General features: G+C 45.7%; 2 protein-coding genes across 2 annotated transcripts; both read left to right on the forward strand.

The window, feature by feature from the left end:
* The first annotated feature begins 1,521 nt into the window (after positions 1–1,521).
* LOC144503975 (gamma-crystallin S-1-like) lies at positions 1,522–4,028 on the forward strand. Its single transcript, XM_078229127.1, has 4 exons — positions 1,522–1,539; positions 2,636–2,665; positions 2,802–3,044; positions 3,753–4,028. The coding sequence occupies exons 1-4, from the start codon at positions 1,522–1,524 to the stop codon at positions 4,026–4,028; spliced, it is 567 nt and encodes a 188-aa protein (XP_078085253.1).
* A 7,315-nt stretch (positions 4,029–11,343) lies between these two features.
* LOC144503976 (gamma-crystallin S-1-like) lies at positions 11,344–16,672 on the forward strand. The gene is made up of 4 exons (XM_078229128.1): positions 11,344–11,367; positions 14,226–14,255; positions 14,349–14,591; positions 16,397–16,672. The coding sequence occupies exons 1-4, from the start codon at positions 11,344–11,346 to the stop codon at positions 16,670–16,672; spliced, it is 573 nt and encodes a 190-aa protein (XP_078085254.1).
* The last annotated feature ends 560 nt before the right edge of the window (positions 16,673–17,232 follow it).

Raw genomic sequence — 17,232 nt, forward strand, 5'->3', positions numbered from 1 at the left:
AAACTTTTCTCCTTTCACCCTTAACCCATGCCCTCTGGTCTTTTTCTCCCCTAGCCTCAGCGGAAAAAGCCTGCTTGCATTCACTCTATCTATACCCATCAAAATCTTATACACCTCTATCAAATCTCCCCTCAATCTTCTACGCTCCAGAGAATAAAGTCCCAACCTATTCAATCTCTCTCTGTAACTCAGCTTCTCAAGTCCCGGCAACATCCTTGTGAACCTTCTCTGCACTCTTTCAACCTTATTTACATCCTTCCTGTAACTAGGTGACCAAAACTGTACACAATACTCCAAATTCGGCCTCACCAATGCCTTATATAACCTTACCATAACACTCCAACTTTTATACTCGATACTCCGATTTATAAAGGCCAATGTACCAAAGGCACTCTTTACGACCCTATCCACCTGTGACGTCACTTTTAGGGAATTCTGTACCTGTATTCCCCGATCCCTCTGTTCAACTGCACTCTTCAGAGTCCTACCATTTACCCTGTACGTTCTACTTTGGTTTGTCCTTCCAAAGTGCAATATTGTAGAAGAGCTTACAGTTGAACAGGGTAGGACAGAATTAAAGGTGGAATTAATTTGATGGATAATGAGAACGACAATGGTGATAAAAATGAGACATTTAAAGGGATTCTAAGGGAGGAAGAAAAAAGAATAATAAAAACACAGTTTAAGTTGTGGCTATGGATGTAGGAACAAAGATTTTTTTAAAAGAAGGAAGAAATAAGAGAAACACTAATGGATATTTGAAAGCCCACAACAGTGTTTTCTGAATGTGGGACAACTCTGACATAGGAAAATGTGCTGTAAACAGCTACCTTAACTTGATGCTATTTAAGACAAAGAATGAGCAATCAAAATAGGTTACTGCCTGGAATCAAATGGAAAGGCTTGATTTCTGTTTTGAAGATGTTATGGAGCAAACTAAATAGAATTAAGTAATTGAGAAGATAGAGACCGGAATTTAAACAGCAAAACGGAATTGGGATTGAGTGGGGTTGGGCTTCAGGCTGGCTACACTCCCTGGGAACATCAATCATACAAGGGATTATGTTCCTTTTTATTGTGATCTTGGCATTTGTTGTAATTGTGTACCTGCTCAAATGCTGCTGCGCACAGGTTGTCAAGTCTACACAGGGTGCAGCAAAAATAATGGCAGTCTGTGTGGAGAAAAGAATATCCCAAATGCCAAATAACTTTTTGGGACCCAAGAATACTTAGTTAAAAACATCCATTTAGTGGCCTAATCTTGCGCTGGCCAAGGGCCAAGAGGGAAGATATGTTAGAAGGGGTTTAGGATAACTTGGGAGTGAAAAGACTAATAGATCAGAATAGGTTAACCTAGAGTGAATATAATATAATAAAAGTACAAAGTACCTGGAGTTACTAAGAAACTGTTTGCATAGAAAAGCATATAGTCACTGTTGGAGAATTTAAACATGTATTTTTGAAAACGTTATGTTCCATATTAAAAGCATATAACTTGGCCAATTATATGCTGCTCTAAGCATGCTGGGATATAGCCACGTAAGAAGAACCACATTCCTTGAAAACAGTACAGTTACTGAGGGAAGCAGAAGTATCAGCATGTGTCCCAGACAGTCCAAACTATTCCAGACAGTAGAATGAATAGAGCAATACAACTTCCCAATAAAGAGGTGCTAGGAGACAGGGGGAAATAATTTTATTTACGTATTCCCATGTCATCAGAGAGTAGAGTATCATTGGCCAAGGTAAACGATCTATACTATTAATGATTGGCCTTTGTTCATCTAGGGGTGGGCAAGGAGGCGAGGAAATGAGTTTTGAAAATTGTATAATGGTAATACCAAAAGCAATGCAATTTAGAGTAATTTGGGCTCCCTCAAATTGCTCTCCTACATGCACAGACCAGGCTGGGCAATAAAGTATGCCTTCAACCAGAATTACTGTCTCTGTGAGTCCCTTGTACTTGGTCTCCCAAAAAGCTCCTACAACTGGTTGAACCAGAGCTTAGTTAATATGGAGTATGAACTTTATCCACTTTGTTTAAGTCTTCAGGATACAAAGATCGTCATTGCATTAGCCTTTTTACTGTATTCTGTACCTGTTGATAACAATTTAAATACTAGGAGAAGTGGGAAAATAGATACATGCAGTGATTATAGCTTTAGGGGCTTTGGAGCACAATGTGAAATTGGGTAGCACTGACAATACACATCAGCCTATATTTAGTCTGCAAATCAAAAAGAACTTGTTTTGGATATAAATATCTGTACTGTGGCCAGTTCTGGAGTCTACTACAATCATTACATGGACAAATTAAAACATACCTGATTGAATCTGTCACGTTAACTGTTGGGGAATTTCAGTGTAAATAGAGTGTCAGAAACAGAATGAATACCAATGCACTTTTGCCTTATTGACTCAACAATTAAAATGAGATGGAGGCAAAACACATTCAATGATACAGAGGTGTGTTAAAGTGGTTTCCTTTAGTGTATGTGACATGTGTTTTGCTGCTTTTGTGCTGAGTTTAAACTATTGCAATCATTAAAATAACAAAAGTACAGCCCAGGGTGGCAATTCTGTCCTAAGTATAAATACCAAGCTGTGTGAAGTGGTGAAACATTCTGTCAGTTAGTCAGCTAACTCTGAGCTCAAAATGGGAAAGGCAAGGATAAATCAGAGTTTATGAATTGAATTTGAATTTTTCATTAAGCATTGTCCATTGATTATATATTACAGTAGAACTCTTCTTGCCAGATTTGATAATTTACTGATTAAATATTTGGCGTCTTTTTCCACAGATTATCTTTTACGAGGACAGGAACTTCCAGGGTCGGCACTATGAGTGCAGCAGTGACTGTGCTGACCTGTCCCCTTACTTCAGTCGTTGTAACTCCATCCGTGTCATGAGTGATTGGTGGGTGATGTATGAGAGACCCAATTACATGGGATACCAGTATGTTCTGAACAGGGGAGAATATCCTGACTACCAGCGCTGGATGGGATTCAATGACAACATCAGGTCATGTCGCACCTACCCATATGTAAGTTCCCTTTTGTGACTTTTGTATATAACCCGGATGGATGAGTGAAAAATAATAAGCTGTGAGGCAGTTGAGTTTGTTGGTGGCAACTGAGGAAACCCTTCAGCTGTTTCCACCAATGTTTTTTGTGTGGAGCATCTAAATATTCTTATTTTGGAACAGAAGCAAACACAAATCATTGTCCTTAATATATAATTAATTATACTTAAATATCAAAACCATGAAAGATGCACATGGGTCGATAGTTTAAAGAGAAAGTAATAATATTATTATAAGTTGGTTCACACCATTTAACTATTTAGAGCTAAAAGCCTACTTGTTGAAATTGTTGGTTTGAGTGCAAGAATATTCTTTTCAATGAGCTTGTAAAAGTTAGGACTTATTAAGAGAAATTCTATCCAAATACAATGTTCTATAAAACAGTGAGGTGGAAAAGACCATCAGTTCCAAATGTGAACCATAAACTATCATTGATTTAAAAATAAATCTGTATGGCCCAACTGGAATCCAACCTCAAAGCAATTTTCCAAAGATTTCACCATTTTTTCTAATATTTTGTAGCAGGGATACATGGGAATTTAGTCAACAGACAATGCACTCAATTGTTCAGTAATATCATTTGCAACTCTTCATATATTCCCTGCTCCACAGAAGGCAGCCTTTCTATTTGTTAAGTACATTACAAATATGGTGTTATTTCGATTCCAGTACCGAGGTGGCAACTACAGAATGAGGATTTACGAGAGGCCCGACTTTGGGGGACAGATGATGGAATTCATGGATGACTGTCCCTCTGTCTACGATCGTTTCCGTTACCGTGACATTAACTCCTGCCATGTGATGGACGGTTACTGGACCTTCTATGAACATCCCAACTACAGAGGCCGACAGTACTTCATGAGACCCGGTGAATACAGGAGATACAGTGACTGGGGCGGCTACAACTCAACTATTGGGTCTTTCAGACGCATGAGAGAATTCTAGATTGTTCTTGATAAATGTGATTCCTCTTTGATGAAATATGTTTGAAAATAATAAAACCTCCTGTCATTAACAGTCAAGGTTTTCATTTATTTGTGGATTGTTGTGGAGATCATTCGAAATCTCCTGGAACTGAGTTCTCATCTTCTCCATTTTACATCTGTAATCTCGGCTCATGAATATATCTCATCGGCAAAATGTAGATTTAGGAATAAACCTTGTCCATATTATTAATAATTTAATATATTGACTCGGTGAAATTGAGAGGATACTCATCCTATTCTTCCAATTCTCTGTAGATATGGAAATGGTGCCAGAGAACTGGAACATTGGAATTGTTTTTACAGAAAAATAGTGTAAATCCAGCAGCTACGGTCTTATAACCTTGTGGTGTGGGAGAACCTTTTCTAATGTTACCTGAGATTACATTTACAGTTACTTTGCCGAGTGTAGATTAAGGAAACTCAGCAGGAACATGTTAAAGTCAAATCATGTTTATCTTTGGCAAAAGTTTTGACAAAGGGTCACCTTGACTCAAAACATCAGCTCTTTTCTCTCCTTTTGCAGATGCTGCCAGACTTGCTGAGATTTTCCAGCATTTTCTCTTTTGGTTTCATGTTTATCTATTTTGATTTTGCGTTTAAGATAAAATAACGGATTGGATAGATGAGGGTCATGTGGTTAATGTGGATTTCTAAAGGGCGATTAATAAACTGCCACAGATTAGCCATGCCGGCAAAATTGAAGCTAATGAAATAGAGGGGAAAGCAGCCACAAACTCACAAAGTTGGCTCAGTGACAGGAAACAGAGAGCAGTTGTGAAGTAATACGGAGTACTTGAAGTTATACAGTGGGTGCCCTGCATGGGTATCATGCCTTCTAGTAAGACTTTGTTTTACAGGGCAGAATTTCAAAAGATGCTGCTGAGGTATTTTAAACTGTGAGGAAGATACAGATAGACTTTAAGAACACATAGAGAGGCTGGTGGAATGGGTTGGCACATGGCCAAGACATTCAATGCAGATAAATCTGAATTGATTCATTTTGTTGGGAAGAGTGAATAGCAGCAATATTAAAGGAAATACAATTTTGAAATGTTACATGAACTCAGAGCTGGAGTCATATACGCACACATCATTGAATTGAGCAAGTGGTTAAAAAGGCGAATGGGATCCTTAGATTTCTAAAAAGAGGTATGGAAAATAAAGGCAAGGGGGTTCTGATGAATCGTTATAAAGCACTGGTTGGTTTTGAACTGAATTCTTGTTTCCAATTCTGGGTAGTGCATTTGAGGAAGGATTGTTTTCCTGACAGAAAAGAAGGTTCAGAGATGATTTGATGGATGCGTTTAAAGTTCTGAGGTGTCTGGACAAATATTATAGAAAGGCTCTGTTTCCTTTGGTGGATGGGTTGAGAAACAGAGGACAACCATTTAAGGTGATTGGTAAAAAGAAACCAACATGTGGAAAAGCATTTTGAAATGGAGAGTGGTTCTGATCTGGCAAGAATTACTTGACAGCGTGATTAAGGTTTTAAGATGGAACTGTATAAGCACAGGGAGAGAACAACTTTGCCATGCTTCATGGAATGAGTGGGGTTGGAGAACTATTCATGGTGCTCGAGCACCAACTGGCACCGATAAGGTATCAAAATCCTTGGTGGTGGGAGTTCAGAGGTTGATTCACCAATGACTGCATGAAATGAGTAAGAAGTCTCACACCAGGTTAAAGTCCAACAGGTTTATTTGGTAGCAAAAGCCACGAGCTTTCAGAGGCTGCCCCTTCGTCAGGTGAGTGGGAGTTCTATTCACAAACAGGGCATATAAAGACACAAACTCAACTTACAAAATAATGGTTGGAATGCGAGTCTTTACAGGTAATCAAGTCTCAAAGGTACAGACAATGTGAGTGGAGAGAGGGTTAAGCACAGGATAAAGAGATGTGTATTGTCTCCATTCAGGACAGTTAGTGAGATTTTGCAAGCCCAGGCAAGTCGTGGGGATTACAGATAGTGTGGCATGAACCCAAGATCCCGGTTGAGGCCATCCTCATGTGTGCGGAACTTGGCTATCAGTCTCTGCTCAGTGACTGCGTTATCGTGTGTCATGAAGGCCGCCTTGGAGAACGCTTACCCGAAGATCAGAGGCCGAATGCCCGTGACCGCTGAAGTGTTCCCCAACAGGAAGAGAACACTCTAGTGAATTAGCTGTTAGTGAATTAGCAGAACAGCTGTTCTGTCTGGAGACAATACACATCTCTTTAACCTGTGTTGAATGCTCCCTCCACCCACATTGTACATTTAAGACCTGGCTGGCTGTAGAGATTTGCATTCTAATCAGTATTCTGTAATTTGATTTCTGTGTCTGTTTGCACTGTTTGAGAACAGAGACCACTCCATCTGACGAAGGAGCTGTGCTCCGAAAGCTTATGGTATTTGCTACCAAATAAACCTGTTGGACTTTAACCTGGTGTTGTGAGACTTCTTACTGTGCTTACCCCAGTCCAACGCCGGCATCTCCACATCATGTATTGGTGAATGGCAGTGCTGTGTAATGCAAGTACATCTTGGGTTATATTGCACGTGGAACTGAAGACAAATCACACTGGCTGGAATATTCCATGGTTTTCAGGAGCTGCCGACAGGAACACAGGAATGGAGAATGTAGGAGATCATGATTTGTACATAAATAGTGTCACTGCTTATAGAAAGATGCTGAATTATACTGGCGAGATTGAGAAAGTCTCAAAGTTGCAAATACTCACCTTGTAACATCCATGGAATTGCAAACACATATGTTTGCCCTATTTTACCATTTTGATTCCAAGTGCTGGGCAGACTTGAAACTGAAGGCTCGATTTTGCCATTGCATTGCACCCATTTTCAGGTGCGAAAACTTGGCAAAGTCGGGCGTGAGGCGAATAGCAGCGCTGCATAACCTCCACGTGTGTTCCTCTCCATCTCCACCACCCCCCCCCCCCCCCCCCCCCCCAACCCCCCTCCCTGCTTCAGAGTGACGAGATGCTTTTGCAATGCAACCAATCGATCTTGCTGTACTTTTGGTTGCTGCTGGAGCTGAGGAGGAGGAGCTGGAGGAAGAATTGGGGGCACAGGAAGACCTCACACTCACAGGAGTAGAGGGAGACGACCACCAGAGGCAGGAGGTGTCCGCATTCACCCAGAGGGGGGGCATAGGCGAAGTCGGGAGCAGAGACCCCGGCAGTTCCGTGCACAAGTGTCCTTCGAGCAAATGTCGGATACCGTGTGTCACCAACATCTCCGACTCCGAAAGGAGACAGTGCGACACCTGTGCAACCTGTTGCAGGACCTGCACCTGGTGGTTGGGGGGGCACCCACTCTTGGTGGCTGTCAAATTGATGGCCACTCTGAACTTCTACGCGACTGGTTCTTTCCAAAGCCCGAGCGGAGATCTCTATGGCATCTTCCAGTCCTCAGTGCACACCTGTGTGAGGCAGGTCAGTGAAGCCCTGTATGCCCGGTCTGGGCAGTACATCAAATTTAACCTGGACCAGGCCCATCAGGAAGCCCGGGCTGCGGGGTTCGCAGCCATTGCAGGGATGCCAAACGCGCAGGGGGCTGGTCGACTGCACCCACGTCGCCCTCAAGGCCCCCCTACAGAATCCACGAAGATTTGTTAATAGGAAGTGGTTCCACTCCCTGGATGTTCAGCTAGTGTGGGACTATAACATGACCATCACGCACAACTGCGCCAGACATCCAGGCAGCGTGCATGACAGCTACATTGTCAGGAGCTCGGACAGCCCGGGGACATCCCGGAGGCATTCGAGGAGGAGCTCAGGCTGCGAGGTTGGCGCGTGGGTGATATGGGTTACCCGCTTCGGACATGGCTGATAACGCAGGGCCCGCTATAATGTGGCCCATGTAACCACCTGTGCGATAGTGGAGAGGTGCCTTGGGCTCCTCAAGATGCGATTCCAATGCCTGGACCTCTCTGGTGGGGCTCTCCAATATAGCCCAGTGATCTCCCCCTGCATTGTGGTGGTGTGCTGTGCCTTGCACAATCTGGCTCTGCAGCGAGGTGACATATTGGAGGAGGAGGAGGACGTGGAGGCTGACCAGCCGGCCGTCATTGGGGAGGATGACCAGCAGGAGGAGGAGGAAGAGGAGGAGGAGGAAGAGGAGGTAGAGCACGTCGAGGAACACCAGCCAGGCGTTCGAGGGCTGGCAGCTCAAATGAGGCAAGCGAGGGCAGCAAGGGAGGCCCTGATCACCAGGTGGTTCAGTCACTTGGGGATGGTGTCTGTGGGTTCCATTCCCCACCCTGCAACCCCCCCCCCCCCCCCCGCCCCCCCCGCCAACCCCGCCATCCCCAATGCCTTCTATATACCCTGCACGTTGTCACACCAGAGTGGTGGGCCTGGGTACTCTGTGTTAGTGAGTTTTTTGGCAGGCAGGAGGGTGATGACGACTCACTAAGCACCATTCTGATGATGCCCTGGTGCAAACTAGTCTGACTCCTATCTGAGCTCTGCATGCACACTGGCACCTGGGCCCATGTCTGTGTAGTGGGTAAGGGATCTGAAACCCCCATACAGGGCCCTGGGGCGGGTGGGGTGGGGGATGGGAGGGAATCGCTCGTGGGCTCTGTGAGACCAATGGCTTCCTTTTCTCAGTGACACCGCATTGAGGGGCCTCCCCAACTGATCTCACCATGAGGCATCCATCGGGTGATCGTCAATGGGGAACAGGAAACATAATCGAGACAAATTAGTTGCAGGTGGGTGTTGAAAAAACATTTATTTACAATAAAGATGTTTAGATAAGCTGCTGTAACATTTAAAACTTGTGAACAGAAAATGTTAAGGTGCTTAAATATCTTTCTAACTAGTGCAGCCCTTCACCCGTGCCATCTCAGTGCAACTTACGTGGCCCAACACTACTCCTCAGTGACTCTCCAGAATATACAATGGAGGTGGAGGGGGCCAGCTGCCGACCTCGCCCCATGGCCTGGGATGTGCATGGTGGGCGTCCTCTGGAGGCCCTGGACCTTGAGGGCCTTGGCTTGCTTCCAGGTGTCTGGGATGTTTCTACGACACCCTTGTCATCCTGCTGCCCCTGAGATGCCCCGTGTCAGGAAGTGGGGAGTCAGAAGGTGTAGCCACAGCCATAATCTCCTGGCTAGAAGGCCCCGGCCTGGGCTCGAGCCCTTTCCTCCTCCCTTGTGGTCCCTGTTGGCCCCAGGGTCACTCCATGGGACATTGGTGCTTCTGCAGTGAGGTCCAGAAGCTCCAGTGTCCCCTGGCACTGCTAGTCCTGGAGGACCACCTGCGTCCTACCCATGCTGGTCGACCCCTCTGCGATGGCCACTTGAATCGGGTGCCATCTCTCAATGGCCGCAGCAAGTGCCCTCTGAGACTGGGCCACACTCTGCAAGCCCTCAGCTGTGGCCCTCCTGAGACTGGGCCATGCTCTAATAGCCCTCAGCTGTGGCCCTCTGAGACTGGGCCACGTTCTCAAGGATTGCTGCCATAGCCCGCTGTGTCTCAGTGCTGTCCCGCTGGATCTCTTGCAAGCTCTCGAGCCTCTCAACCATGGGCCGCAGAATCTCGAGAAGCCTGTTCAGTCCCTCCGCTGTGGCCTGCTGTGACTCGGCCATTGCTTGGAGCCTGCCACCTATGGTGAGGATCCCCTGCCCCAGGCTTTCCACTGCAGACGCAACCCTGGCAGTGTTGGCCTGGGAAGCACGCAAGACAGGCAATAGCTGGTCCACCTGAAAGCTCTGGGACTCCTCCCAACAGCCGCATAGTTGGTTCAGTGTGGCCGTCAGCCCCTCCTGCATTCCCTGGCTCTGTTGTTGCATTTCCAGCAGCTGAAGGAGAAGTGATCTCAGAGCCCAGCATGTAGCCTGGGGCCAGCTGAGTCTTCACCTCCAGCAGGCCTCCGCATGCCAGAGCCTCGGACATTCCCTCCCCCACCCGATGTACATCAGCAGATGTGTCGTGCTCACCTGAGAGTGACCCAGAAGCCTCACCACTGACTGGACCCACCGACGTGTCAGTATCTGGGATGGTGAGTTGTGAGGTACAAGCAGACGGATGAACGGTGCCACCTTTGGAGGTCCCTTCACCCATATCCTCCGAGGACTCGCCCGAGCTGTCTTGACCAGGATGGGCAGGAGCTGCAGCAGGGACCTGCGATCCAGAAGGCACCGGGGCGTCCGGATCTGTCCCTGCAACACAGGACACAAGGTTAAGTGCAAGAGAGGGAGAGGAATCCGGGATGCCAAACACATGAATCACATGTCTCCATTGAACATAGACCAAAACACCAACAAAATTACATCACAGGAACAGGCCTTCAGCCCTCCAAGCCGGTAGCAGCCAGGCTGCCCAATTGATTTGTTTGCCCCTACCCTTCCGGGGGTCATATGCCTCTATTCCCATCCCATTCATATAGCTGTAGAGATGCCCCTTAAAGGTCACTGTTGTATCTGCATCCACGGCCTCCCCGGCAGTGAGTTCCAGGTACCCACTACCCTCTCTGTGCAAATAAACATACCTCGTACATTTCCCTCGCACCCAAAACCTATGTTCCTGAGAAGTTGCCTCTAAGTGAGTGGGGGAATGACAGGTGCTCACGTCTGGATGGCAGCCTGACCATGCTCTAGCTGACACCCCACACCTCCCCTTCGCTGGAGAGCTCCAGCGCCCGCTCCTCAAAGGGGGTGAGGACCCAGAGGTCTGGCTCACCACCCCCTGTCTTCACCCTCTCACGGGTGTTGTGCTTGGTCTTCTTCTGGTCTTCTGCACCCGGAACCCTTCAGCTCCGATCGACGCCTCCAACTGCGCATGCACAGAATAAAAATGATAGCATGATGCTCCCCTGCCACATCCCTCCTGGGCAGGATAATGCCAGCCCCTGGCCCCCACAGACATTGCCCCACCCCCACAACATTAATGAACTCCTTATCCCCCCACTCCCTCTGCTACCCAGACCGATCGCAGACCCCTCCCCCCTCAACTTATCCCAGGCAGAGTGATCCACCCTCCCCCTTCCCCGCCCCCCTTCCCCGCCCCTCCCCCCCCGCCCCCCCCCATTGATCTCAGGCAGAGTGACAGCAGAGACTGCTCCCCCTCACTGATCTCAGGCAGAGTGACAGCGGACCTCCCTCCCAACCACCCCCCGCCCGCCCCCCCCCGCCCCCCCCCGCCCCCACGATCTCAAGCAGAGAGCTGTCGGACGCTATGCACTTACCTCCTCACTAACCCTCGCTGATAGAGTGCCCAAATTGCACTTATATGGAGCATGTCTGTTTTGCGCCGATTCTGGATGGGTGAACATGGTGGTAAAGGGGGAAGCGCCGGTAACGTTGGGCGCGCAGCCCATTTGTCAATTTAAATGCGTGCAAATGCATTTAAATGGCCGTCGCCCCCGTTTCAGGCGCAGTCCCGATTGCAGCCATTTTCGGGCCTTGGTAAAGGGGGAACGGACGCGGAGGCAGACGTGGAGCGCACTACTTGTCTCACACCCCAACTTTACCAAGTTTTTGCGCCTGAAAATGGGCGCAATGCGACGGTAAAATTGGGCCCCCAATTTATAAATGCATGAAGCTGACCAATTCAGGGAAAAATGATCACCTCCAGACATTTGCTGACACTGAATTAATAAACCATCATTGTTTTTGTGGGTTGTCCGAGTCTCTCTCTGTCAGAGGCAAAAACATCTGAATTATATTTTGTTATAGAATTTAATGCCCAATCAGGTGGTGGAAGCCGCTTCCATAGCAACCTTCAAGAACAGAGAATAAAAGGAGGAGGCTGTTTAGCCCCTCTGGCCAGTCCCACATGGCTGCTGTGCAGTCAACCCCGATTGCCTTCACCCATTATCCCTTAACACCTTTAGTTAACAAGAATCTATCAATCTCAGATTTAAAATTTTCAATAATCTAATTGCAATTAGAGATTTCCAAATTTCAGTCACCTTGTCTGACTCATATTTTAGACCATGTCTGAAACTCTGTAAATAGGAGAAATATGTTCTATCTATTTGGCCCACCTGTTCTCCTGAATATCTTGAAAACATCAATCAAATTTCCCTGAACCATCTAAATTCAAGCCTTTAAAATCCTTCTATTTACAATATCTCCAAGAGCCCAGGTATTGTTCTGCTGAATCTAATGTAAAATCCCTCCAGACCCAAATCATTTCTCCTAAGATTTTCTGCTCAAATTATTCACAATGCTCCACGTGAGGTCTAACCAGAGTTCTGTTAATATTGAGCATGACTTATACCCACTTTTATTTAAGTCCTCAGGATATAAAGGCCATCACTCCATTCACCTTTTTAATGTATTCTCTACCTGTTGATAACAATTTAATGATCAAAAGTATGGTCCCCAATTCTCTTTGGATTTCTGTTGTTTCTAGATTTTTACCACATGGAAAGTACACTTTTCTATCCTTTCAGATCCAAATTAAATCCCCTCACCTATATTGCCTATATTGGAATCCATTTGCCACAGGTTTCTGCTTTCTCCCCATCTATTAATTTGTATTTTCATGCCTCCATCAGCACTCCTTACAATAATACCCATCTATCTGTCATTGGTAAACTTGAATATGTGGCTTTCTATGTCATCATCTAGGTTGTTAATAAATACTGTGAATATTTGAGGGTTCAACACAAATGGCTAAGAGATTCCATGAGGTACATCTTCCCATTCTGAGTAACTGCTCTTTATCCCTTTCCTCTTTTCGAGCCATTCAGCCATTTTCTAACCAGGTCAATAATTCACCTTCTCCTGCATAAACTTCAACTTTGGTGAACAGATTCTTTAAAGGGATTTGGTCAAATGCTTTCTGGAAGGCCATATTGGTAAAATCTGTAGATATTTCCCACGAGAAAAGGGAAAATAGATACATGCAATGATTAAAGCTTTAGGGGCTTTGGACCACAATGTGAAATCGGATAACACTGACAGTTACACATCAGTCAATTATATAAAGTGCTGTAATTAAAAAAGAACTTGTTCTGGATGTATATATCTGCATTGTAGACAATTCTGGAGTCTACTGCAATCATTACATGGACAAATTGGAAACATACCTGATTGAATGTGTCATGTTAACAGTTGGGGAATTTCAGTGTAAATACAGTATCAGGAACACAAAGAACAAAGAACAAAGAAAATTACAGCACAGGAACAGGCCCTTCGGCCCTCCAAGCTTGCACCGACCATGCTGCCTGACTTAACTAAAACCTCCTACACTTCCGGGGACCATATCCCTCTATTCCTATCTCATTCATGTACTTGTCAAGATGCCCCTTAAAAGTTACGACCGAATCCGCTTCCACTACCTCCCACGGCAACGAGTTCCAGGCACCCACCACTCTCTGTGTAAAAAATCTGCCTCGTACATCTCTTTTAAAACTTGCCCCTCGCACCTTAAACCTATGCCCCCTAGTAATTGACTCTTCCACCCTGTGAAAAAGCTTCTGACTATCCACTCTGTCCATGCCTCTCATAATCTTGTAGACTTCTATCAGGTCTCCCCTCAACCTCCATCGCTCCAGTGAGAACAAACCAAGTTTCTCCAACCTCTCCTCATAGCTAATGCCCTCTATACCAGGCAACATCCTGGTAAATCTTTTCTGTACCCTCTCCAAAGCCTCCACATCCTTCTGGTAGTGTGGCGACCAGAATTGAACACTATATTCCAAGTGCAGCCTCACTAAGGTTCTATAAAGCGTCAACATGACTTGCCAATTTTTAAACTCAATACCCCGACCAATGAAGGCAAGCATGCCGTATGCCTTCTTGACTACCTTCTCCACCTGCATTGCCACTTTCAGTGACCTGTGTACCTGTACACCCAGATCCCTTTGCCTATCAATACTCTGAAGGGTTCTGCCATTTACTGTATATTTCCTATCTGTATTCGACCTTCCAAAATGCATTACCTCACATTTGTCACAATGAATACCAATGCACTTTTGCCTTATTGACTCAACAATTGAAATGAGATGGAGGCAAAACATATTCAATGATACAGAGGTGTGTTAAAGTGGTTTTGTTTAGAGTACATGACATGTGTTTTGCTGCTTTTGTGCTGAGTTTAAACTATTGCGATCATTTAAATAACAAAAGTACAGCTCAAAGAGGCAATTCTGTCCAACGTATAAATACCAAGCTGTGAAGCGATGAAACATTCACTCAGTTAGTCAACTAACTCTGAGGTCAAAATGGGAAAGGCAAGGATAAATAAGAGAATATGCATTCCAGTAGAACTCTTCTTGCCAGACTTGACAATTAATTAATTAATCATTCTGCATCTTTTTCCACAGATCATCTTTTACGAGGACAGGAACTTCCAGGGTCGGCACTATGAGTGCAGCAGTGACTGTGCCGACCTGTCCCCTTACTTCAGTCGCTGTAACTCCATCCGTGTGGAGAGTGACTGGTGGGTGATGTATGAGAAACCCAATTACATGGGATACCAGTATGTTCTGAGCAGGGGAGATTATCCTGACTACCAGCGCTGGATGGGATTCAATGACAGCATCGGCTCGTGTCGCTCCTACCCACACGTAAGTTTCCTTTGGTGACTTTTGTTTGTAACCCGGATGGATGAGTGAAAAATGATAAGCTGTGGGGCAGTTGAGTTTGTTGGTTTGAACTGAGGAAACCCTTCAGCTGTTTCCACTAATATTCAGTGTGTGGAGCATCAAAATATTATTAATTTGGAAATTATAACAAATGCAAATTATTTTCTCAAATGTATAATTAATTATCCTTTAATATGAAAACCACGAAACTTGCACATGGGTCGATAGTTTAAAGAGAAAGCAATAATATTATTATAAGTTGGTTCATATTATTTTACTATTTAGAGCCGGAAGCCTACCTGTTGGGGCCCGATTTTACCAAAATTTTGGCGTCGGGCCTAAAACGCAATCTGCAATTTGCATGCATTTAAATCGACTTAATGAAGCTCGCGCCCCAACTTTACCGACGAATCCGACTTTACCAGGTTGCGGCCCATTTCGAGTCCGCGCATTAAACAACCTGCTAAATAAAAGTCCGAATGGGACTCCAATTCAGCAGGGGAACCGCCGAAGCCAATCCCCCCCCCCGACCATCCTTCGCGGACACCCCACCCCCCCCCGTGAACCACCCCGGCAGCCCACCCCCCCACTCCGATTGGACCCCCCTGGGAGGCAGGCCCCGCCGGCAGACCCCCCCCGGGATCGGACCCCCCTGGGAGGCACACCCCCGACCGAGCTTGATCGCTGGTCTCCCTCCACCATCCTTCCGATCTGCAGTCCGTCGACAGCCTCCTGCATGTTCCTGGAGGGGGGAGGGGTGGGGGATGGGGCGGGGGGGGGGGGGGGACCGAGAAGGGGAGTGACGTGTCTGCCCCTGGGGGTGGGGGGGGGGGGTGCTGCCAGTCTGCGGCCGATCCCTCCTCCCCACCGGAGGAGGGATCGGAGGACGGATCCCCCCCCCTCACCCCCAGGGGCAGACACGTCACTCCCCTTCTCCATCCCAGGGAAAGGCAAAGCAGCACAGACAGCAGAGAGGATGGAAGGAATTCCCTTTGGAGGATAATGTCCAAATCACAGGAACTAAAAACCTGACAGTTCAAAATCTGGGATAATATTTCAAAATGTATATCCCCCCATCCCTGTCCTGTAATATTATCCCAGATTTTGGACTGTCAGGTTTTTAGTTCCTGTGATTTGGACATTATCCTCCAAAGGGAACTCCTTCCATCCTCTCTGCTGTCTGTGCTGCTTTGCCTCTCGCGCCCGGGCGCGCTGCCTGCGGTCTGTTCCGAACTGCGCATGTGCAGTTGGAGCTCCGGCCGCTCCAACAGCGCTAAGCCCCGCCCAATAGACCGGCGCCGACAAAAGGCATATGGGCGCGCTGGAGCGCGGTTGCTGGGCGCGGATCCGTTTGACGACCGGACCCGGCACTTAGTCCTGATTTGGTAAAATCGGCCCCTTGGTATTGTTTGTTTTCAAGGTAAAAATATATTTTGCAGTCAGATTGAAAAAGTTAGGTTTATTGATAGACATTCTATCCAATTATAATGTTATCTCACTCAGAGAGGTGGAAAGACCATCAGTTTGCAATACGGAAGAAAAATTAACATTGATTTAAAAATAAATCTGTATGGCCCAACTGGAATCCAACCTGAAAGTAATTTTCTAAAGATTTCACCATTTTTTGTAATAATTTGAAGGAGGGATGCATGGGAATTTAGTCAACAGATAATGAAAACAATTGTTTGGTAATATCATTTGCAACTCTTCATATACTCCCTGCTCCACAGAAGGCTGTCATTCTAATTGTTAAGTCCATTACACATGTGGTGTTATTTCTATTCCAGTACCGAGGTGGAAACTACAGAATGAGGGTTTACGAGAGGCCCGACTTTGGGGGACAGATGATGGAATTCATGGATGACTGTCCCTCTGTCTACGATCGTTTCCGTTACCGTGACATTCACTCCTGCCACGTGATGGATGGTTACTGGATCTTCTATGAATATCCCAACTACAGAGGCCGACAGTACTTCCTGAGACCCGGTGAATACAGGAGATACAGTGACTGGGGCGGCTACAACTCAACTATCGGATCTTTCAGACGCATGAGAGATTTCTAGATTGTTCTTGATAAATGTGATTCCTCTTTGCTGAAATATTTTTGAAAATAATAAAACCTCCTGTCATTCACAGTCAAGGTTTTCATTTATTTGTGGATTGTTGTGGAGATCATTCGAAATCTCCTGGAACTGAATTCTTATCTTCTCCATTTAACATCTGTAATCTCAGCTCATGAATATATCTCATCGGCAAAATGTGGATTTAGGAATAAACCTTGTCCATATTATTAATAATTTAATATATTGACTCGGTGAAATTGAGAGGATACTCATCATATTCTTCCAATTCTCCGTAGATAAGGGAATGGTGCTGGAGAACTGGAACATTGGAATTGTTTTTACAGAAAAATAGTGTAAATCCAGCAGTTATGGGCTTGTCACTTTGTGGTGTGGGAGAACCTTTGCTAATATTACCCGGGATCACATTTACAGTTACTTTGCCAAGTGTAGATTAGGAAACTCAGCAGGGACATGTGAAAGTCAAATCATGTTTATCCATCTTGACAGAACTTTTCTGATAAAATAGTTGACTGGATAGATGAAGGTCATGTGTTAAATAG

This window comes from Mustelus asterias, chromosome 14 (assembly GCF_964213995.1).
Source record: "Mustelus asterias chromosome 14, sMusAst1.hap1.1, whole genome shotgun sequence".
NCBI classification, from domain to species: domain Eukaryota; kingdom Metazoa; phylum Chordata; class Chondrichthyes; order Carcharhiniformes; family Triakidae; genus Mustelus; species Mustelus asterias.